Here is a 22,003-nt window from a genome sequence, read left to right on the forward strand (position 1 = left end):
TTTGGAACCCTTTATATACAATACATAGTGGGTGATTGCCAGCGATCTTCATTTGCCTTCGCTGGCAGCCCTTATCTCATTCAATTATGTTGATCGTGTCGAACACGCGCCCATCTTGTCAGTTTAATTGAGGTGTGAACTCTTCCGTGGGTTCCTGGAAGGCGACGAAGATCTATCGACTACGACCACTCCCCATTCGTAGCTCGGAATCTTCAAAATTATGAATGGAGCTGTATTTCAGGAACTACGGTTCTCGTTTCTAGATCGCTTAGATCCAAGTATATGGGAACACTAAATATAAAATGCATGGAGGCTTGAAACCTGCTTTTCATAACACTTTATTTACAAGCCGTACCGCAGGTTAATTCCTTCGAGTCCCAGAAGAGCTCGTCTGGACAAGTATGTATATATCCCACATTACCATCGCACAGGATAAACATATGACAATCGTAGGGATATTGCAAGTAGTGCGCTGTTGGATATGCCTGGCAAGCGGCGGTTGCATCTATGTTGGGAGGAGCTTTTGTTGTTGGGGGTGTATCAGTAGATTCATCCGATGGATCCGATGGTGCAACAGTAGTCTCTCCCGATGGATCCGAAGATGAACCAGTAGTTTCTCCGGATGGATCCGATGGAGCGTCAGTAGTTTCTCCCGATGGATCCGGTGGTGCAACAGTAGTTTCTCCCGATGGATACGGTGGTGCAACAGTAGTCTCTCCCGATGGATCCGAAGGTGAACCAGTAGTTTCTCCGGATGGATCCGATGGAGCGTCAGTAGTTTCTTCCGATGGATCCGATGGTGCATCAGTAGTTTCTCCCGATGGGTCAGAGGAGGCGTCAGTTGGATCATCGTCGGTGGGTACTGGCGTCGAAGTATCAGTTGTTCCTAGGGATGTTTCCATTGAGTCTTCATCTGTGGGATTGGGTGTGGTTGACGATGGTTTCGACGTAGTTCCTGGTGCGACGCTAGTCGACGTGGGACGGACACATCTTCTGGCGTTGAGGGAAGTCGCCAGGAGCATTAGCTGCAAGGAGATGAATATCCAGACCACTGGCACCATCAATGGCGGTTTGCCTTAGTACCTTTTAGGATATTATTTGTATGCTTAACTTACGTTTCATATCATTCAGTAGTTGACTTGATTCACTATTAACCCAAACTAATGGTCTGTTCATTATTGTCCAGTTATTTATACCATTTGCAAGTGCACCACAGCTGCACTTACATCTGCATCTAATTAGCATACACAAGACACCGATGTGTTCTTCTTATCTTGATATACATGATACATGATGATTGTCCTATGATAGTAGTGGGAGAGATACTACTTATTACTACTCGTAATTAATTCGATTTAATTAACAAATTAATTGAAGGTAGATCCTTGTTGGTAATCTTATTGTTAGCATCTTTGTCGAATTTCATCTGAATTCCATTAGATTTCCAATGCAATTAAGGCCAGATAGTCTATTCAATGTCGTATGAAAGAGTTTCGAAATACTTCAAATCAATTTATGACAGTTTAAAACTGATTAGATAATAATTGAAAAATTTTCGTAGTCAGACTTAAATAAAGGGACTTTTTCCCATTGTCTTTGGAGGTAATGTCCTCTGATTGTTGGTATTATGATAAAAGAAAATCATTTTCTATGTCAAAAAATTAATATCCAAGTTCAAGATACCATTAGTAAACGTAGCTACTTTTGGTTTACTTTTGATTCGATTGAAAACGGAAATGAAAGCACCCTCTTTAATGTAAGATAAGATAAGATCGGTATTTTGGGCAATGGGTAAGGGGTACGTGGGGCTTGGGAACAGTATAGTGTCAGGCGACGGGGACCAGCAGTTTGACATTCACAGTTTATTGTTTCGCACATCGCAAAATTTGGCATTGCATATTTTCGGGGCAATTTCTGAATCACTAACTTCAAATTCTTTATAGACTGTGTACAAAGTAGTTGTATGTTGCTTATGTATTCCCTGTTAACTCTTGATTATACCCGATACTCAAAATGAGTATAGTATATGTGTGTAACGTCCAGAAGGAAGCGTTTCCGACCCCATAAAGTATACATATATACATATATATTCTTGATCAGCATCAATAGCCGAGTCGACTGAGCCATGTCTGTCCGTTCGTCCGTCTGTCCGTCCCTATGAGCGCCTAGTGCTCAGAGACTATAAGAGCTAGAGCAGCGAAAATTTGTATCCAGACTTGTCACTGTTACAAGTGTATTTCAAAACTTCGCCCCGCCCACTTCCGCCCCCACAAAGGGCGAAAATCTGTTGCCCTTACAATATTGAAGATACGAGAAAACTAAAGACACAATCATAAAGACTAACCATATCTACCAGATTGCCGAATCTGGACGAAGGAACAAATCAATTTTCAGGGGCTACGCAGCCCCCGACGACACGTTTAGACACGTTTTCTGTCTCTCCCGTACGCACTCTTTGTCACTCAATGTAGCTATATTGACTATGTATCGGGTATAAATGTAGAGTTGCGGTCGCAGCAGCAGCTCACAGCGTTCCCCCACGTTATTGACCAGGATTACGACTAGAATAAGACTTTGATAGTAAAAGTACTGCCTTTGGATGTTAAATAGCCTGGAAACTAAATATTTTCAAAACACCGGTCAGATTTTTCGTTCAGATCATGACTCACTTAACTTTTAAATGGCTGTTGAGATTGGCTTTTTAAGCACTGCATTGTAACCCACTTTTCAATGGAAACAAAGTTTCCATTTCTATATTTCTTAGAACACTTCTAGTTTTCCGTTCTAATCAATTGCATATGTGCCTGTATGAAAAGATATTTTCCCGGTTCTCAGGAAGTATTATGAGTTACAGAAACTGAATACTGTTGCATCTAAACCTTAATACACATAAGACAAACCATAAGTCCGATTATAATCTAAATTTAAATATTATCTAAATCGCATAACCCGTTTTTAACATGAATTTACAGATTTACGGAGATGCCTCTTTAGGACCAGGTATGCTATAGTCGACTCTCCTCTGAATCACTGAAGCTTTTATATTTCTAAATCGGAAATCTACTCGTAAATTGCATTGGTAGATAAGAATGATAGGCCATAAAATGTTTATTTTACGTCGGCTTCCTATACAAGTGTAATCAAAATTGATTAGACATGAACGACGCAATGGGAAGTACAGAAAGGGGCTATATAAGCGGAATGCCCTAAGAATAATCGAAACATTGCCGCAACGTATTCACAAATATGAGAGGTAGGAGCATAACTTTTGGCTGCTGTACCAAACAATACTCGAAAGTTTGTTTTATGCTTACAGGTCTGAACAGGTCTGTGGTTACTCTTGGAATGCTTGCATACCTTGTGGGTCATGCGATCGCGTTGCCTGTTGAGGATGGTGCGACAGAGACCACAGCGGAGGAACAAACGACACTCGATTCCACAGCATCCGAATCGACAACATTAGATCCCAGCACTGAAACGGAGCCCCAAGAAATCGACACTACACTGCCTGCCCCCGTTCTATGCGAAGATGGCGAGGAATTCCTAGCAGCGCCTAACTGTCAGCAGTACTATCAATGCTTGTATGGGGAGGGAGTTTTAAAACTCTGTCCATCGGGCCTCTACTGGGACCCTTCGCTAAATGTTTGCGGCTGGGACTCACAGTACTGTGAGAATATCGACGTTCCCGCTGGAACCGAGTCGCCAGATGACTGTTCATCTGGCCTACCGTTTCTACCCTATGAGCCGGACTGCAGCAAGTACATTCAGTGTGTCTACAATATCGGAATTAGGCAGAACTGTCCGAGCGGGCTTTTCTGGAGCCAGCCACTCCAGAGCTGTGACTACACATGCGACTCCCGCTTTGCGTACCCTGAAGACAATCAGGAGCAATGAACATTTATGTCGTAACAAACGAAAATGCGTTCCCAATAAATGCAATAATACAAAATACATTTAAGCAATTAAATTTTTTTAGCCGACAACTCAAGAGGTTTCCCCTTATAGATAACGGGTTTCACACAAAAAGATCTGATAAGAAGTGCAATGAGCTACCTATAGCGTTACTTATAAATATCAATGCACAACGCCCGAGTATCACTTCTCTAAATGTTTGTCTTTAACTCATACGCGAATTCGTTACGCTCCCCAACTGTTAAAAGACCAACGATGTCTTCGAAGGCTTCTTCACGAGATTTATTAAGATTTATAATATCACTAGTAGTGCTCAGCCAAATCATACTCAAAAAAGCAGAGAGTGCCTCGGTTGAAAAAGTGCATTTAAAAAGTGCGCAAGTGAAAAACAATCTAATTGAATATGACTCACAGTTTGGCCGAGATACAAAATTTAATCATAAAAAAACAACTATAGCAAACGATATTACATCTGCACCTGAAGAGAGAACATCAGCCGCACATTCGACTTTTGCACCTGCGGAGAGCACCACAGCTGGGGGCAATACGACTTCTGCTCCGGAAGAAAACAACACATCTGAGGACGATACTACTCGTTCTACTTCTGAAAAAAGCACAAAAGCTAATGATTCGACATCTGCAGCACCCGATATAAGCACCACAGTTCAAGATTCGACATCTGAACCTGAAGAAAGCACTACAGCTAAGGACAACTCTACTTCTGCTCCTGAAAAAAGCACCACAGCTGAAGGGGATTCTCCTGCTGCTCCTGAAGAAAGCACCACAGCTGAAGAGGATTCTTCTTCTTCTCCTGAAGAAAGCACAACAGTTGAAGATTCGACCTCCGAACCTAAAGAAAGCACGACAACTGAAGGCGATTCTACTGCTGCTCCTGAAGAAAGCACCACAGCTGAAAATTCGACATCCAAACCTGTAGAAAGCACTACAGCTGAGGAGGATACTACTTCTACTTCTGAAAAAAGCACAACAGATAAAAATTCGACGTCTGAACCTGAAGAAAGCACCGCAGCTGGGGTCGATTCTACTTCAGCTCCTGAAGAAAGCACCACAGCTGAAGAGGATTCTTCTTCTGCTCCTGAAGAAAACACAACTGTTGAAGATTCGACCTCCGAACCTGAAGAAAGCACTACAGCTGAAGACGATTCTACTTCTGCTCCTGAAGAAAGCACCACAGCTGAAGATTCGACTTCCGCTGCACCTGAGATAAGCACCACAGCTGAAGATTCAACGTCAGAACCTGAAGAAAGCACTACAGCTGAAGGCGATTCTACTTCTGCCCCTGAAGAAAGCACCACAGCTGAAGATTCGACTTCCGCGGCAACTGAGATAGGCACCACAGCTGAAGATTCGACGTCTGAACCTGAAGAAAGCACTTCAGCTGAAGGCGATTCTACTTCTGCTCCTGAAGAAAGCACCACTGGTGAAGATTCGACGTCTAAACCTAATGAAAGTACCACAACTGAGGTCGAAACTACTTCTGCTCCTGAAGAAAGCACCACAGCTGAAGATTCGAAATCAGAGCCTGAAGAAAGCACCACAGCTGAAGAGGATTCTACTTCTGCTCCTGAAGTCACCACTACAGCTGATGACTATACTACTTCTGCTCCTGAAGAAAGCACCACAGCTGAAGTTTCGACATCTGAACCTGAAGAAAACTCCACGGCAGAGGACGATTCTACTTCTACTCCTGAAGAAAGCACCACAGCTGAGCACGATTCTTCTTCTGCTCCTGAAGAAAGCACGACAGCTGAAGATTCGACTTCCGCGGCACCTGATATAAGCACCACAGCTGAAGATTCGACGTCTGAACCTGAAGAAAGCACTACAGCTGAAGGAGATTCTACTTCTGATATTGAAGAAAGCACCACAGCTGAAGATTCGACTTCCGCGGCAACTGAGATAAGCACCACAGCTGAAGATTCGACGTCTGAACCTGAAGAAAGCACTTCAGCTGAAGGCGATTCTACTTCTGCTCCTGAAGAAAGCACCACAGATGAAGATTCGACATCTGAGCCTGAAGAAAGCACCACAGCTGAAGATTCGACATCAGAGCCTGAAGAAAGCACTACAACTAAAGGCGATTCTACTTCTGCTCCTGAAGAAAGCACCACAGCTGAAGACGATACTACTTCTGCTCCCGAAGAAAGCACCACAGCTGAAGATTCAACATCAGAGCCTGAAGAAAGCACTACAACTGAAGGCGATTCTACTTCTGCTCCAGAAAAAAGCACCACAGCTGAAGATTCGACTTCCGCGGCAACTGAGATAAGCACCACAGCTGAAGATTCGACGTCTGAACCTGAGGAAAGCACTTCAGCTGAAGGCGATTCTACTCCTGCTTCTGAAGAAAGCACCACAGCTGAAGACGATACTACTTTTGCTCCTGAAAAAAGCACCACAGCTGAAGATTCAACATCAGAGCCTGAAGAAAGCACTACAACTGAAGGCGATTCTACCTCTGCACCTGATGAAAGCACCACAGCTGAAGAGGATTCTTCTTCTGCTTCTGAAGAAAGCACAACAGTTGAAGATTCGACCCCCGAACCTGAAGAAAGCACGACAACTGAAGGCGATTCTACTTCTGCTCCTGAAGAAAGCACCACAACTGAAGATTCGACGTCTGACCCTAATGAAAGTACCACCACTGAGGTCGAAACTACTTCTGCTCCTGAAGAAAGCACCACAGCTGAAGATTCGACATCAGAGCCTGAAGAAAGCACCACAGCTGAAGGGGATTCTACTTCTGCTCCTGAAGTCACCACTACAGCTGATGACGATACTACATCTGAAGAAAGCACCACAGCTGAAGTTTCGACATCTGAACCTGAAGTAAACTCCACGGCAGAGGACGATTCTACTTCTACTCCTGCAGAAAGCACCACAGCTGAGCACGATTCTTCTTCTGCTCCTGAAGAAAGCACCACAGCTAAAGATTCGACTTCTGCGGCACCTGAGATAAGCACCACAGCTGAAGATTCGACGTCTCAACCCGAAGAAAGCACTACAGCTGATGGAGATTCTACTTCTGCTCCAGAAGAAAGCACCACAGCTGAAGATTCGACGTCTGAACCTGAAGAAAGCACTTCAGCTGATGACGATACTACTTCTGCTCCTGAAGAAAGCACCACAGCTGAAGATTCGACATCTGAGCCAAAAGAAAGCACCACAGCTGAAGATTCGACGCCTGAGCCTGAAGAAAGCACTTCAGCTGATGACGATACTACTTCTGCTCCTGAAGAAAGCACCACAGCTGAAGATTCGACATCTGAGCCTGAAGAAAGCACCACAGCTGAAGATTCGACATCAGATTCTGAAGAAAGCACCGCAGCTGAAGATTCGACTTCCGCGGCAATTGAGATAAGCACCACAGCTGAAGATTCGACGTCTGAACCTGAAGAAAGCACTTCAGCTGATGACGATACTACTTCTGCTCCTGAAGAAAGCACCACAGCTGAAGTTTCGACATCTGAACCTGAAGAAAACTCCACTGCAGAGGACGATTCTACTTCTACTCCTGAAGAAAGCACCACAGCTGAGGACGATTCTTCTTCTGCTCCTGAAGAAAGCACAACAGCTGAAAATTCGACATCAGAGCCTGAAGAAAGCACTACAACTGAAAGTGATTCTACCTCTACCCATGAAGAAAGCACCACAGCTGAAGATTCGACTTCCGCGGCAACTGAGATAAGCACCACAGCTGAAGATTCGACGTCTGAACCTGAAGACAGTACTACAGCTGATGACGATACTACTTCTGCTCCTGAAGAAAGCACCACAGATGAAGATTCGACATCTGAGCCTGAAGAAAGCACCACAGCTGAAGATTCGACATCAGAGCCTGAAGAAAGCACTACAACTAAAGGCGATTCTACTTCTGCTCCTGAAGAAAGCACCACAGCTGAAGACGATACTACTTCTGCTCCCGAAGAAAGCACCACAGCTGAAGATTCAACATCAGAGCCTGAAGAAAGCACTACAACTGAAGGCGATTCTACTTCTGCTCCAGAAAAAAGCACCACAGCTGAAGATTCGACTTCCGCGGCAACTGAGATAAGCACCACAGCTGAAGATTCGACGTCTGAACCTGAGGAAAGCACTTCAGCTGAAGGCGATTCTACTCCTGCTTCTGAAGAAAGCACCACAGCTGAAGACGATACTACTTCTGCTCCTGAAAAAAGCACCACAGCTGAAGATTCAACATCAGAGCCTGAAGAAAGCACTACAACTGAAGGCGATTCTACCTCTGCACCTGATGAAAGCACCACAGCTGAAGAGGATTCTTCTTCTGCTTCTGAAGAAAGCACAACAGTTGAAGATTCGACCCCCGAACCTGAAGAAAGCACGACAACTGAAGGCGATTCTACTTCTGCTCCTGAAGAAAGCACCACAGCTGAAGTTTCGACATCTGAACCTGAAGAAAACTCCACTGCAGAGGACGATTCTACTTCTACTCCTGAAGAAAGCACCACAGCTGAGGACGATTCTTCTTCTGCTCCTGAAGAAAGCACCACAGCTGAAAATTCGACATCAGAGCCTGAAGAAAGCACTACAACTGAAAGTGATTCTACCTCTACCCATGAAGAAAGCACCACAGCTGAAGATTCGACTTCCGCGGCAACTGAGATAAGCACCACAGCTGAAGATTCGACGTCTGAACCTGAAGACAGTACTACAGCTGATGACGATACTACTTCTGCTCCTGAAGAAAGCACCACAGCTGAAGTTTCGACATCTGAGCCAGAAGAAAGCACCACAGCTGAAGATTCGACGTCTGAACCTGAAGAAAGCACTTCAGCTGATGACGATACTTCTTCTGCACCTGAAGAAAGCACCACAGCTGAAGATTCGACATCTGAGCCTGAAGAAAGCACCACTGCTGAAGATTCGACATCAGATTCTGAAGAAAGCACCACAGCTGAAGATTCGACTTCCGCGGCAACTGAGATATGCACCACAGCTGAAGATTCGACGTCTGAACCTGAAGAAAGCACTTCAGCTGATGACGATACTACTTCTGCTCCTGAAGAAAGCACCACAGCTGAAGTTTCGACATCTGAACCTGAAGAAAACTCCACTGCAGAGGACGATTCTACTTCTACTCCTGAAGAAAGCACCACAGCTGAGGACGATTCTTCTTCTGCTCCTGAAGAAAGCACCACAGCTGAAAATTCGACATCAGAGCCTGAAGAAAGCACTACAACTGAAAGTGATTCTACCTCTACCCATGAAGAAAGCACCACAGCTGAAGATTCGACTTCCGCGGCAACTGAGATAAGCACCACAGCTGAAGATTCGACGTCTGAACCTGAAGACAGTTCTACAGCTGATGACGATACTACTTCTGCTCCTGGAGAAAGCACCACAGCTGAAGTTTCGACATCTGAACCTGAAGATAACTCCACGGCAGAGGACGATTCTACTTCTACTCCTGAAGAAAGCACCACAGCTGAGGACGATTCTTCTTCTGCTCCTGAAGAAAGCACCCCAGCTGAAGATGTGACTTCCGAGGCACCTGATATAAGCACCACAGCTAAAGATTCGACGTCTGAACCTGAAGAAAGCACTACAACTGAAGGAGATTCTACTTCTGCTCCTGAAGAAAGCACCACAGCTGAAGATTCGAGTTCCGCGGCAACTGAGATAGGCACCACAGCTGAAGATTCGACGTCTGAACCTGAAAAAAGCACTTCAGCTGAAGGCGATTCCACTTCTGCTCCTGAAGAAAGCACCACAGCTGAAGACGATACTACTTTTGCTCCTGAAGAAAGCACCACAGCTAAAGATTCGACATCTGAGCCTGAAGAAAGCACCACAGCTGAAGGTTCGACATCAGAGCCTGAAGAAAGCACTACAACTGAAGGTGATTCTACTTCTGCCCCTGAAGAAAGCACCACAGCTGACGATTCGACTTCCGCGGCAACTGAGATAAGCACCACAGCTCAAGATTCGACGTCTGAACCTGAAGAAAGCACTACAGCTGATGACGATACTACTTCTGCTCCTGAAGAAAGCACCACAGCTGAAGTTTCGACATCTGAACCTGAAGAAAACTCCACGGCAGAGGACGATTCTACTTCTACTCCTGAAGAAAGCACCACAGCTGAGGACGATTCTTCTTCTGCTCCTGAAGAAAGCACGACAGCTGAAGATTCGACTTCCGCGGCACCTGATATAGGCACCACAGCTGAAGATTCGACGTCTGAACCTGAAGAAAGCACTACAGCTGAAGGAGATTCTTCTTCTGCTCCTGAAGAAAGCACCACAGCTGAAGATTCGACTTCCGCGGAAACTGAGATAAGCACCACAGCTGAAGATTCGACGTCTGAACCTGAAGAAAGCACTTCAGCTGAAGGCGATTCTACTTCTGCTCCTGAAGAAAGCACCACAGCTGAAGATTCGACATCTGAGCCTGAAGAAAGCACCACAGCTAAAGATTCGACATCAGAGCCTGAAGAAAGCACTACAACTGAAGGTGATTCTACTTCTGCCCCTGAAGAAAGCACCACAGCTGACGATTCGACTTCCGCGGCAACTGAGATAAGCACCACAGCTCAAGATTCGACGTCTGAACCTGAAGAAAGCACTACAGCTGATGACGATACGACTTCTGCTCCTGAAGAAAGCACCACAGCTGAAGTTTCGACATCTGAACCTGAAGAAAACTCCACGGCAGAGGACGATTCTACTTCTGCTCCTGAAGAAAGCACCACAGCTGAAGATTCGACATCTGAACCTGAAGAAAGCACCACAGCTGAAGATTCGACTTCCGCTGCACCTGAGATAAGCACTACGGCTAAAAATTCGACATCCGAACCTGACGAAAGCACTACATCTGAGGACGATTCTACATCTGCTCCTAAAGAAAGCACCACAGCTGAGGCCGATACAACATCTGATCCTGAAGACAGCACAGTTCAGGACGATACTACTTCTGCTTCTGAGGAAAGCACCACAGGTAATTAGGATATTACTTCTGCTCCTGATAAGAGCCCCCAGAGCTGATCATTTGACTTCTTCCTTGTAGAAATCACCACAGCTGAGGATGGTGCTACTTCTGCTCCTATAGAGAGCACTACTGCTAAAGTAGATTCTACCACTGGATCGACGTCTAGCCCGGCGACATCACCTTCTCCTATACCGCCTATGTCATGTGCAAGTGGCGCTCCATACTTACCGCATCCATCGGATTGCCATAAATTTATTCAGTGCAGCAACGGACATGAGTACATCATGCATTGTCCAGATGATCTCTTCTGGGACTATCAGAATTTATACTGTGGGTATGATGACAGCGGTTGCTATAACAAAGTGGATCCCGAGGAAACGGTTTGCAAGCACGGCATGGATTTTCTACCAGACCCAACTGATTGTACGAAATATATCCAGTGCAGTAATGGTCAACCAATCGTCCAGAAGTGTCCTGAGCCTTTGTATTGGAACCAAAATCTTAAAGTATGTGATTGGTTCAGTAGCTCCTGCAAAACTCTACAAAAGAATGAAATAATATCTTGTAAAATGGGTATGAGTTTTGACGTTTTTCCAACCGACTGTTCGAAATATATTAAGTGTTTTGGTGAGCGCGGTGTAATAATGAGCTGTAATTCTGGACTTTTCTGGAACTCTTTGCAGGAAGTATGCGAAAAATCCCAGCGGTTCTGCAAATAATATGTAAGCATAAACAGTTACTCGTATAATATTATTCACTCTTGGTAGATTTTCTTGTTAAATGAATTGAAGAATATTACAGAAAATATAAAGGCATTACCCATTCTTTAATCTACTGCTTTTGTTGGAGGTGGTGTAAACATGGTTGTATTTTTTTTTTGAATGAAAAAAACGTACTTCAACTTGTGAAAAAATATTTGTATATTTTTTTGATTTCCTATTCGCAATAATGGTCCGCTAAATTTGCGGATAATATCCTTCGCCAATTTTTTGACTTTAAACTTAAAACTTACTTATACGAGTTGATGAAATTTGTTTGGATAAGTTTGAAAATGTGATCAGTCAAATCGAAATATAAAGTGCCCCGGATCATCAAGAAAAACTAACGGTCTGCTTTTCTATCGTCTACAGAGTCTGTACGAGGAGATGCTCTCAATAGATCTCATTTTTGGTTGCATGCAAATTTAGTTCAATAGGCCCACGCAATTTGTTGGTGTGCTTTTTGTTTTGTGTTGATCTTATCAAACTGGGCTTCAATTAAAAATATTATTAGCCTTGAAAAATACCCCATACAGTGGTTGGGCCTTAAAAAATGAATATTTAATGCTTGAGCTCAATTCAAACACATGGCTTTTTAGAAGCTTTCAGCAGATAAGGGAAACTCGAGCTCAGGATTGATGCTATGGTGCTGGAGGGGCTTGATCTATAAATAGATATGACGATGGACTGTCTAACCAGAAAGCAAACCAAAATTTTTGATCCCAAAGGTTATCAAAACAAATTACTTCCGCCGCTTTATTAAACAGTTCCTTGTGAACTCGAAAAAGTAATTACTACGGACACCACAACAGAGAGAGAGAGAGAGAGAGAGAGATACACCGAGCGTGAATGGCAAATGATCAGGGAAAGGGACACACTTGAAAATATATCCAAAAGATAGACAATTGGGTATCTTTATATGCTAATAAATGCCAGCACATTTCCTTAAAATGGGTCAAAAGTCTCCCCCATCCGTTGGCGAAGACGATGATGTTGTAATGCCCCTTCCAGAGATACACTCGATGGAGGGTGTCGCGGTCCCCCAGTCCCGTACTCAGCCAAGCCAAGTGATCGATTGACACGATCAAAGTGTTGATATGTAATGGAATAGACATAGACACTCCAATGAATGGCACTGGCGACGAGCTCAGAGCTCTAAGTGGCATGGCCTGTGTCTCTGTGGGGTTGTGGTTGTGTGGTGTGTGTTGTGGTGTGGTGTGGTGCGTCGTTATTATATGTATGCTATAGGGCAGATACTCGAACCAGACTTCGGTGATTGTGTGGGTCCTACATAAATATTCATGCTGCTGGCTAAATGCAAATGTATTGGAAATGACTCGCCTTCAATGAATTTGAGTTCTACTCAAGCTCTAGAGTTTTGATGCTCAGACAGCCCAACGTTATTCGCAATCCAGCAGTTGTCGCGTTCGGAAGCAGATCGGAACAATTCCCTGGAAACCTATTAGCATACAGGCAAAAAAGTATGTGATATGGAAGAAACACAGTCGAATGAAGGACGAAAAAGTGAACCAAAAAAATATATTAAATCGCATTGAAGTTGGATAAAAGATTAAAAACAAATTGAGTCAAACACATGATCCATCGGCATATACATTTTTTTAACTTTTTTTTCTTAGCAGAATATTATTAGGATTTTTTTTAATTTGTGCTGTGAAAATTTAAAAAATCTCTAAAAATGTTCACTTATTTTGCTGACATAACGAATCAAGAGATATCATTCTGGGTATTTCAGAGATATTAAGGACCTACTGGTTGCTAAAATGACTTGAACATTATTAAGATCAATCAAAAAATTTCAATAAATGATCTTTCAGAAGAGATAGTGTACATAGATAGTGTTGTGTAGAATACATATAGAATTTGAGTTCTACTCATGCTCTAGAGCATAGATGCATCCCAGCGTTATTCGCAATCCAGCAGTTGTCGCGCTCGGAAGCAGGTCGGAACATTCCCCTGGAACCCTATTAGCAAAAAGGCGAAAAAGTATGTGATGTGAAAGACCCGGATTCGACTGAAGGACGAAAGAGTTAACCAAAAAATAAATTAAATCACATAGAAGTTGGTTTAAGGATTAGAGCCAAATTAAGTCGGAAAAATCGTCGTATAAACTTTTCCTGACTTCATCTGTTTCTTAATAGAATAAATGTTAACAGTAATATCAAACTAAAGGATCGCTTAGTGGTGTGAACTATTAAAAAATCTTCACAAGTTCTGGATCTTCCAGACCATGACTTAAAAATTCTTGAGATGGTGGCTATCTTTATCGTAAAATTGCTCAAAACCATCAATGTCAGATAAATATAATTCCAATCTTATACGTCTTCTGTACTAGTACACGCTTTTTCATCAAAATGAGATTCAAATTTATTAGCTTGTGCGATTACATCATGCCTAAAACGGAAATTGAGCCCAAGATCAATTGTTTTTTTTTTGTATAATACTTTTTTGGCATTAAATAGAATCGTGTGTCCCCATTCGGAAGAGAAGAGATAACCCCTCAGATGGGAGGGAATATAAACTAATATTAACGAGCATGTGTGTTGTCCAATCAAATGTGTTGATAATACAATTAAATTTCATCTTACAGTTTGCTGGTTGTGTTGAGTCGACGTCGACACGCTTCAATTGGATTCGGAATTAGATTTATTGAAATGCTGCCCTTTCGCTGGGGCCTGCTACTAGGCATTGTGATGCTCATAGCGTGCGCCAATGGAGCAGCTATTGTAAGTGTCAAAATTGTTAATGAAACCCAAGAGCTGGTGCTCGTAGCTGTGTGCGTGGCTGTGTGGAACTACTTGTGGTTCAATGTAAATGAACTCGTCCCAATAGTGTGCGATAAGACCCAATTTGACCAAGGTCAGTTCCAGACACAGAATCGAATTAGCCACGGTCCCAGTACTCGCTTAAATGGCTCGTGATAAAGCTGACATTAGCATTGACCTTAACTTTGTTCAACACTTACAGGATCAATCGTCGCAGAACGAAGATGAACTCTCTGGTCTGTCTGATTTGGAGCGATCAAAGAGAAGCGGCAGAGGCTAGTAAGTAGGATACAAATTGATCAGACTTATATAATCAAAATGAATCATTAAAACCTATTAGTGCAAGAGGACAGACGCAGTCGCAGTACTTGAACTTTGGCAAGCCCGAAGAGGATGGCAAGGCCGAGGCAGAGGCTAACGAAAGCGGCTCACGCTCGACAGTCTGTAAGTGATACTGGCAGAATCCGTATAGCTTGAACGGGTGTAATGAATGTCTGATAATTCTTTAGCTGGCAGCCACGGAATGGGGCAGGCTCAGAGTCAGTTCTCCTCGGGAGATTGCAGCGGCTGTTCCGGCTATCAAACTGGGAGCTCACTCGATGGCAGTGGAGGTCTTATAGGAAGACCCGATGCTATTATTAGTCTACCAGGTGCAGGTTAGTTAATCCGTGACATATATTTTCTTTGGTGGTATCTGAAGGAATTACTTATTTAGATGCTGTTAGCGGCTTTGGTGGACAGCCTGGATTTCGGAGTCAGCCCGGTTCCGGAAGTCCAGTTGGTGGGCAGCCTGGTATTGGAGAATTTCCAGGAGTCACTGGGGGACAAGCTGGACAGCCAGGACTTGGAGCTGGTCACCAAGGACTTGGTGGAAAACATCCTGGCGGGGGAGAAATAATTAGTGGGCCAGGAATCGACGGACGACAAACAGGTGCTGCTGGACAGCCCGGGTACGTAACTCAGCCTGGAGCTGAGGATCAGTCTGGAGGTCAAACCATATACGGAACACAACCAGGAGTTGGTAGACAACCCGGATTTGGGGGTCAACCTGAAACTGGAGGTCAATCCGGATACGGAACACAGCCAGGACCTGGTGTATCGACTGATATCAGTGGTGGACAACCTGGTTTTGGAAGTCAACCTGGAGCTGGAAGTCAACCCGGATACGGAACCCAACTAGGAGCTAGTGGACAGCAAGGTGTCGGTGGCGGACAGCCCGGATATGGAGATCTATCTGGGGTTGGAGGTCAACCTGGATACGGAACACAACCAGTAGTTGGTGGACAGGCAGGTATCGGTGGCGGACAGCCCGGATATGGAGGTCAATCTGGGGTTGGAGGTCAACCTGGATACGGAACACAGCCAGGAGTAGGAAGTCAGACAAGTATCGGTGGTAGACAACCTGGTATCGGTGGTGGACAGGCCGGATTTGGAGGTCAACCTGGAGTTGCAGGTCAACCTGGCTACGGAACACAACCAGGAGTTGGTGAACAGACAGGTATCGGCAGCGGACAGCCTGGATTTGGGGCTCAACCTGTAGTTGGAGGTCAACCCGGATACGGAACACAAGCAGGAGTTGTTGGACAGCCAGGTATCGGTAGCGGACAGCCCGGATTTGGGGCTCAACCTGGAGTCGGAGGTCAGCCCGGATACGGAACACAACCAGGAGTTGGTGGACAGACAGGTATCGGTGGCGGACAGCCCGGATATGGAGGTCAATCTGGGGTTGGAGGTCAACCTGGATACGGAAAACAACCAGGAGTTGGCGGACAGCCCGGATATGGAGGTCAATCTGGGGTTGGAGGTCAACCTGGATACGGAACACAACCAGGAGTTGGTGGACAGACTAGTATTGGTGGCGGACAGCCCGGACTTGGGGCTCAACCTGGAGTCGGAGGTCAACCTGGATACGGAACACAACCAGGAGTTGGTGGACAGACAGGTATCGGTGGCAGACAGCCCGGATATGGAGGTCAATCTGGGGTTGGAGGTCAACCCGGATACGGAAAACAACCAGGAGTTGGCGGACAGCCCGGATATGGAGGTCAATCTGGAGTTGGAGGTCAACCTGGATACGGAACACAACCAGGAGTTGGTGGACAGACAGGTATCGGTGGCGGACAGCCCGGATATGGAGGTCAATCTGGGGTTGGAGGTCAACCCGGATACGGAACACAACCAGGAGTTGGCGGACAGCCTGGATTTGGAGGTCAACCTGGAACTGGAGGTAACTCTGGATACGGAACACAACCAGGAGTTGGTGGACAGACAGGTATCGGTGGCGGACAGCCCGGATATGGAGGTCAATCTGGGGTTGGAGGTCAACCTGGATACGGAACACAACCAGGAGTTGGTGGACAGACAGGTATCGGTGGCGGACAGCCCGGATATGGAGGTAAATCTGGGGTTGGAGGTCATCCTGGATACGGAACACAACCAGGAGTTGGTGGACAGACAGGTATCGGTGGCGGACAGCCCGGATATGGAGGTCAACCCGGATACGGAACACAACCAGGAGTTGGCGGACAGCCTGGATTTGGAGGTCAACCTGGAACTAGAGGTAAATCTGGATACGGAACAGAACCAGGCGTTAGTGGACCGACAGGTATCGGTGGTGGACAGCTCGGTTTTGGAGGTCAACCTGGAGTTGGAAGTCAACCCGGATACGGAACCCAACCAGGAGCTAGTGGACAGACAGGAGTCGGTGGCGGACAGCCCGGATATGGAGGTCAGCCTGGAGTTGGAGGTCAACCCAGCTACGGAACCCAAGCAGGAGTTGGTGGACAGACAGGTATCGGTGGCGGACAGCCTGGATATGGAGGTCAATCTGGGGTTGGAGGTCAACCTGGATACGGAACACAACCAGGAGTTGGTGGACAGACAGGTATCGGTGGCGGACAGCCCGGATATGGAGGTCAATCTGGGGTTGGAGGTCAACCAGGAGTTGGCGGACAGACAGGTATCGGTGGCGGACAGCCCGGATATGGAGGTCAATCTGGGGTTGGAGGTCAACCTGGATACGGAACACAACCAGGAGTTGGTGGACAGACAGGTATCGGTGGCGGACAGCCCGGATATGGAGGTCAATCTGGGGTTGGAGGTCAACCTGGATACGGAACACAACCAGGAGTTGGTGGACAGACAGGTATCGGTGGCGGACAGCCCGGATATGGAGGTCAATCTGGGGTTGGAGGTCAACCCGGATACGGAATACAACCAGGATTTGGCGGACAGCCTGGATTTGGAAGCCAACCTCTAACTGGAGGTAAATCTGGATACGGAACGCAACCAGGAGTTAGTGGACCGACAGGTATCGGTGGTGGACAGCTCGGGTTTGGAGGTCAACCTGGAGTTGGAGGTCAACCCAGCTACGGAACCCAAGCAGGAGTTGGTAGACCGACGGGTATCGGTGGTGGACAACCCGCATATGGAGGTCAATCTGGGGCTGGAGGTCAACCCGGATACGGATCCCAACCAGGATTTGGTGGACAGCCTGGACTTGGAGGTCAACGTGGAGCTGGAGGTCAACCCGGATACGGAACACAACCAGGAGTTGGTGTACAGACTGGTATCAGTGGTGGACAACCCGGATATGGAGCTCAATCTGGGGCTTTAGGTCAACCCGGATACGAAGCCCAACCAGGATTTGGTGGACAGCCTGGATTTGGAGGGCAACCTGGAGCTGGAGATCAATCCGGATACGGAACACAACCAGGAGTTGGTGGATCGACAGGTATCGGTGGCGGACAGCCCGGATATGGAGGTCAATCTGGGGTTGGAGGTCAACCAGGAGTTGGTGGATCGACAGGTATCGGTGGCGGACAGCCCGGATATGGAGGTCAATCTGGGGTTGTAGGTCAACCTGGATACGGAACACAACCAGGAGTTGGTGGACAGACTGGTATCGGTGGCGGACTGCCCGGATTCGGGGCTCAACCTGGAGTTGGAGGTCAACCCAGTTACGGAACCCAAGCAGGAGTCAGTGGACAGCCTGCTATCGGTGGGAGACAGCCAGGATACGGAGCACAACCCGTAGTTGGTGGGCAGACTGGTAGCGATGGAGGACACCCCGGAGTTGGAGGTCAACCCGGATACGGAACACAACCAGGAGTTAGTGGACAGACAGGTGTCGGTGGCGGACAGCCCGGATATGGAGGTCAACCTGGAGTTGGAGGTCAACCCAGCTACGGAACCCAAGCAGGAGTTGGTGCACAGACAGGTATCGGTGGCGGACAGCCCGGATATGGAGGTCAATCTGGAGTTGGAGGTCAACCCGGATACGGTACCCAACCAGGCGTTGGACAGACAGGTGTTGGTGGCGGACAGCCCGGATATGGAGGTCAACCTGGAGTTGGAGGTCAACCCGGATACGGAACCCAACCAGGAGTTGGTGGACAGACAGGCATCGGTAGCGGACAGCCCGGATTTATAGGTCAACAGCCCGGAGCAGGAGGATCGCAGTTTGATGGAAGGCACCCGGGAACCGGTGGTACTTCAGATGGCCAAGTAGGTGCTCCGGTACGGTATACAGCTGGAGCTGGTGTCGCTCCTGGAGCTGCTGGTGTTGGTAAGTCTTGAATCCTCTGTACACCGATAGAAAATGAATGACTTGAAAATTGTAGGTGCGCCAAGTACAGTTGCCGTTGGAGCTGATGACACATTTTCTCAAGCGGCGTCCACTATTGGGAACGGCCAGGCATCTGCCAGTGCCGAGGGCAAAAAGAATGGCGGAACTGCTAAGACCCAAGTATCCGGCACATACAGTACGGGCGGTTCTTTCAGCGCTAGTGCAATGACTTCCGACGCAGATCGGGCTGCCAGCGCCCAGGTTACTGGCAATGCTGATGGCGCTATGAGCCAGTCCCAAGGCTCTGGAGGACCGGCCCAGTCCCAGGCCCAAGTGCAGGTCAACTCGAAGGATGGAGGCACCAAGGCTTCATCACAGAGTGGGGGTCTGATTCACCAGAGCCAGAGTGAGGTGCAGGCCAACGATAAGGGCGGCTTGGCCGATGCCCAGTCCAGCGGACCGGGCCAAACCTCTTCCCAAGCTCAAATCGGCTTCCGTCCAGGTCAGGATACCAGCTCGGTAGTGGCACCAGGTGGCGGACAGGCTTCCGCACAATCGGGCAGCCATTCTGGCCAGAGCCAGTCTCAGATCCAAGGAACTTCTAGGTAATCACAGAGTGCGGCAGGACGGTATACCAGAACTCTAAGCGACTTCTATTTTCAGTTTTGGGGTATCATATCACGGCGCTGCACAGTCCGCATCAGGAACTAAGGAGCAGGTGGACACCTACCGGGAGCAAAATCGAGAGCTCTTCAATACAATCAGCCAGTTTGGCAACAGTGGAAATGCGTAGGTAATCCTAGATGGGAATTTTCGGCCCATTTAAAAAATATGTATTTCCATTTCAGTGTAACCGATCGGGCTGATGCCGTCTTTAGTGGCCCGGCACTCACGTCTGAATCTGATTCAATACCCGAGCTGCAGCTGAAGTCCACAAAGACCAGCAAGGAAGAGCCTGAGAAGGTCGATAAGAAGCCAGATCAGTCGGAACCAGTTCAATACGACGACGAGGAAGAGGACGAGGGGGATGAATACGACGAGGATGAGTACTACAACGAGAAGCCTGTCAAGCTAGAGGAGGGTCCAAAGCCACCGAACAAGATTAAGGATTCGGAGTCCACACCTCATCCACAGACCTATACCCAGTCGTCCCCCACGCAGAAGCAGCAGGCAGTAGTGGCCCCATTGCCAGCGGAAAAGTACCAGCTGGTGCAGAAACAGAACGGACTCATTAATAGCTACACGGAGCGATCAACCACAGAGTCCGTGCCCAGTGGGTTCCGCGGCACGGTGAACGTTCAAAAGAAGTTTCACACAAAGTCGCTTGAGCTTCATAATACCGACAAGAAGGTCGAAATCAGTGCCGACACTGACTCCGATGCCCCGAGTACACCCACTCGCGGTAGCAAAGCGCCTCGCGCACCAGACAGCTATGTAACAGTCACCAAGTCGGTGACTGGAAGCATGGACAATAGCAAGAACCCACCGCAGGATAACAAGAACTTCCAGTCCACGTACTACACCAAGTCCTCGACCTGCGGATACTTCACCTTCTCCTGTAACATTGTCTACGGAGCGAATGGACGCAGCAAGATCTGTCGCCCAAAAGCCCCAGCCAATGGCAAGTGCTAAAGGGGATGCAAGCCCACGCCCACCCACCCCACATTATAGTAGATCAGTTCCCAAGGGGCTCAATTTTAGAACAGTCCATCTAACTGTCACCAAAAACACTCCCCCATATTTGTATTTTTATGCAGCAAGTTCTTAAGCATTTAAGTGTTTTTTTGCAAATAATTTTAGCATCTTACTGCCATTTCTTAAATATTTCATAGGCTTTGCAATTGTAATTAATATTTAATAAAAGTCATAAGAAAACGGAAAGTATCCCGGTGTTTGAGAGCCGCGAACTGGTGGAAATATCCTTTACAAATTTACTAAAAAAACATAGTACTGGGCTTGAATTTGACTTTGGTTATTGAAGATCAATGTACTATTTCGACAAAAATTAAGCACAAATTTTGTCGCAGGTTAGAAGCTTTGAATTCCAGAACAGATATTGTGGGCAGATCTTCACAAAGGGGCGATAGTCACACTGTATGAAGCGTGTGCAGTCGCCGGGATATGGTATTAGTTGTCCAAGTTTCATTTCACATTCGACCGATAGATTGTCGGATGTGTTCTTAGAACAACCTGTGCGTGACTGTGTGTCACATCGCTGCAGCAGAGCGTTCCAGTGAAGGTTCGCAGGACAGCTTAAAACGCCCGTCTCGTAAAACTGACTGCAGTCGCTGGGATAGGGCTCTCTAACCGTATCCTGTGCTTGAAGCAACATAGAACTCAACAAGATCAGAGCTCCTACAAGCACAAATTTGATAACCACTGACATAGTTTGTTAAAAGTGTAGATAACTGGTTTTTAATTTCTGATGACTGAATATACTTCGCAAAGAGATGTGGACAATACACTGCTTAACGTCTAAATGAACTGCTAATCCACTGCATTGGTATTTATATCGATTTACAGGCGACGACAATCTATCATATATATTGACATATTGACATATCACAGTGATAAATTCTCAGAATTGTATGTACAATAAATCTTATTATTAGCTTTAGCAAGAGGGAACATTTCCGACCTCATAAAGCTTTAAAGTAGGTACATATTCTGATGGGACTACTGGCTACGACTATATCAAGTATACATATATATTCTTGATCAGCTTAATATAAAACTCAGATCAAATCACTTTCACTTGCACGAGTTCATGGGCCTTGGAATGATAAAATTGTCCGGTTAAGTGGGCCTTGGAATGATAAAATTGTCCGGTTAAGTGGATTCTTGCGTACATATTAAACATTAAACAGATTACTTCTCTTGGTAAGAGAATACAAAAATGTCAAGAAATACTTGAAGATTAAAGTCCATCTTAAGGAAAGTCCCGTCTGAAATTGGTTGCATAGTGCTATCTGTTTGATTTTCAAGAGTGATTCTCTAGAAATGTTTCCCATAAACT

At 46.2% G+C, this 22,003-nt stretch overlaps 4 protein-coding genes across 23 annotated transcripts; 3 read left to right on the forward strand and 1 right to left on the reverse strand.

Moving 5' to 3' along the window:
- Positions 1-322: 322 nt before the first annotated feature.
- On the reverse strand, positions 323-1,223 carry LOC108151023 (integumentary mucin B.1). Its single transcript, XM_017279383.2, has 2 exons — positions 1,116-1,223; positions 323-1,051 (listed from the first exon to the last, which is right to left on the reverse strand). The coding sequence occupies exons 1-2, from the start codon at positions 1,174-1,176 to the stop codon at positions 339-341; spliced, it is 774 nt and encodes a 257-aa protein (XP_017134872.2). The 5' UTR covers positions 1,177-1,223; the 3' UTR covers positions 323-338.
- Positions 1,224-3,143: 1,920 nt separating this feature from the next.
- Positions 3,144-3,953, forward strand: LOC108151024 (peritrophin-1). The gene is made up of 2 exons (XM_017279384.2): positions 3,144-3,253; positions 3,317-3,953. Exons 1-2 carry the CDS (start codon positions 3,247-3,249, stop codon positions 3,892-3,894), a joined length of 585 nt encoding a protein of 194 aa, XP_017134873.1. The 5' UTR covers positions 3,144-3,246; the 3' UTR covers positions 3,895-3,953.
- A 151-nt stretch (positions 3,954-4,104) lies between these two features.
- On the forward strand, positions 4,105-11,711 carry LOC108151008 (mucin-5AC). Of its 10 annotated transcripts, none has more exons than XM_033386581.1 (3): positions 4,105-6,632; positions 10,335-10,888; positions 10,958-11,711. In XM_033386581.1, the coding sequence occupies exons 1-3, from the start codon at positions 4,108-4,110 to the stop codon at positions 11,596-11,598; spliced, it is 3,720 nt and encodes a 1,239-aa protein (XP_033242472.1). In that variant the 5' UTR covers positions 4,105-4,107; the 3' UTR covers positions 11,599-11,711. The 10 variants fall into 10 exon arrangements, with proteins under 10 accessions (XP_033242472.1, XP_033242471.1, XP_033242464.1 ...); XM_033386580.1 differs by having other exon boundaries at positions 4,107-6,632; positions 8,784-10,888; XM_033386573.1 differs by having other exon boundaries at positions 4,108-10,334; positions 10,455-10,888.
- Positions 11,712-13,056: 1,345 nt separating this feature from the next.
- LOC108151006 (collagen alpha-2(IV) chain) lies at positions 13,057-21,111 on the forward strand. Of its 11 annotated transcripts, none has more exons than XM_033386591.1 (10): positions 13,057-13,118; positions 14,246-14,381; positions 14,623-14,699; positions 14,761-14,864; positions 14,930-15,076; positions 15,136-17,352; positions 17,614-18,987; positions 19,043-19,592; positions 19,651-19,776; positions 19,836-21,111. In XM_033386591.1, exons 2-10 carry the CDS (start codon positions 14,310-14,312, stop codon positions 20,617-20,619), a joined length of 5,451 nt encoding a protein of 1,816 aa, XP_033242482.1. In that variant the 5' UTR covers positions 13,057-13,118; positions 14,246-14,309; the 3' UTR covers positions 20,620-21,111. The 11 variants fall into 11 exon arrangements, with proteins under 11 accessions (XP_033242482.1, XP_033242475.1, XP_033242477.1 ...); XM_033386584.1 differs by having other exon boundaries at positions 17,428-18,987; positions 19,836-21,110; XM_033386586.1 differs by having other exon boundaries at positions 15,136-17,334; positions 17,410-18,987; positions 19,836-21,110.
- The last annotated feature ends 892 nt before the right edge of the window (positions 21,112-22,003 follow it).

This window comes from Drosophila miranda, chromosome XR, assembly GCF_003369915.1.
Source record: "Drosophila miranda strain MSH22 chromosome XR, D.miranda_PacBio2.1, whole genome shotgun sequence".
Taxonomy (NCBI): Eukaryota; Metazoa; Arthropoda; class Insecta; order Diptera; family Drosophilidae; genus Drosophila; species Drosophila miranda.

Bases quoted from the DNA above. Each gene is read 5' to 3' on its own strand.
- LOC108151023 (XM_017279383.2), bottom strand. From the start codon at position 1,176: ATGAACAGACCATTAGTTTGGGTTAATAGTGAATCAAGTCAACTACTG. The intron at 1,052-1,115 runs GTAAGTTAAGCA...TGATGGTGCCAG, and splicing joins ACTACTGAATGATATGAAAC to TGGTCTGGATATTCATCTCC.
- LOC108151008 (XM_033386572.1), top strand. From the start codon at position 4,108: ATGTTTGTCTTTAACTCATACGCGAATTCGTTACGCTCCCCAACTGTT. The intron at 10,889-10,957 runs GTAATTAGGATA...TCTTCCTTGTAG, and splicing joins TTCTGAGGAAAGCACCACAG to AAATCACCACAGCTGAGGAT.
- LOC108151006 (XM_033386582.1), top strand. From the start codon at position 14,310: ATGCTGCCCTTTCGCTGGGGCCTGCTACTAGGCATTGTGATGCTCATA. The intron at 14,700-14,760 runs GTAAGTAGGATA...AAAACCTATTAG, and splicing joins AAGAGAAGCGGCAGAGGCTA to TGCAAGAGGACAGACGCAGT. The intron at 19,777-19,835 runs GTAGGTAATCCT...TTTCCATTTCAG, and splicing joins TTTGGCAACAGTGGAAATGC to TGTAACCGATCGGGCTGATG.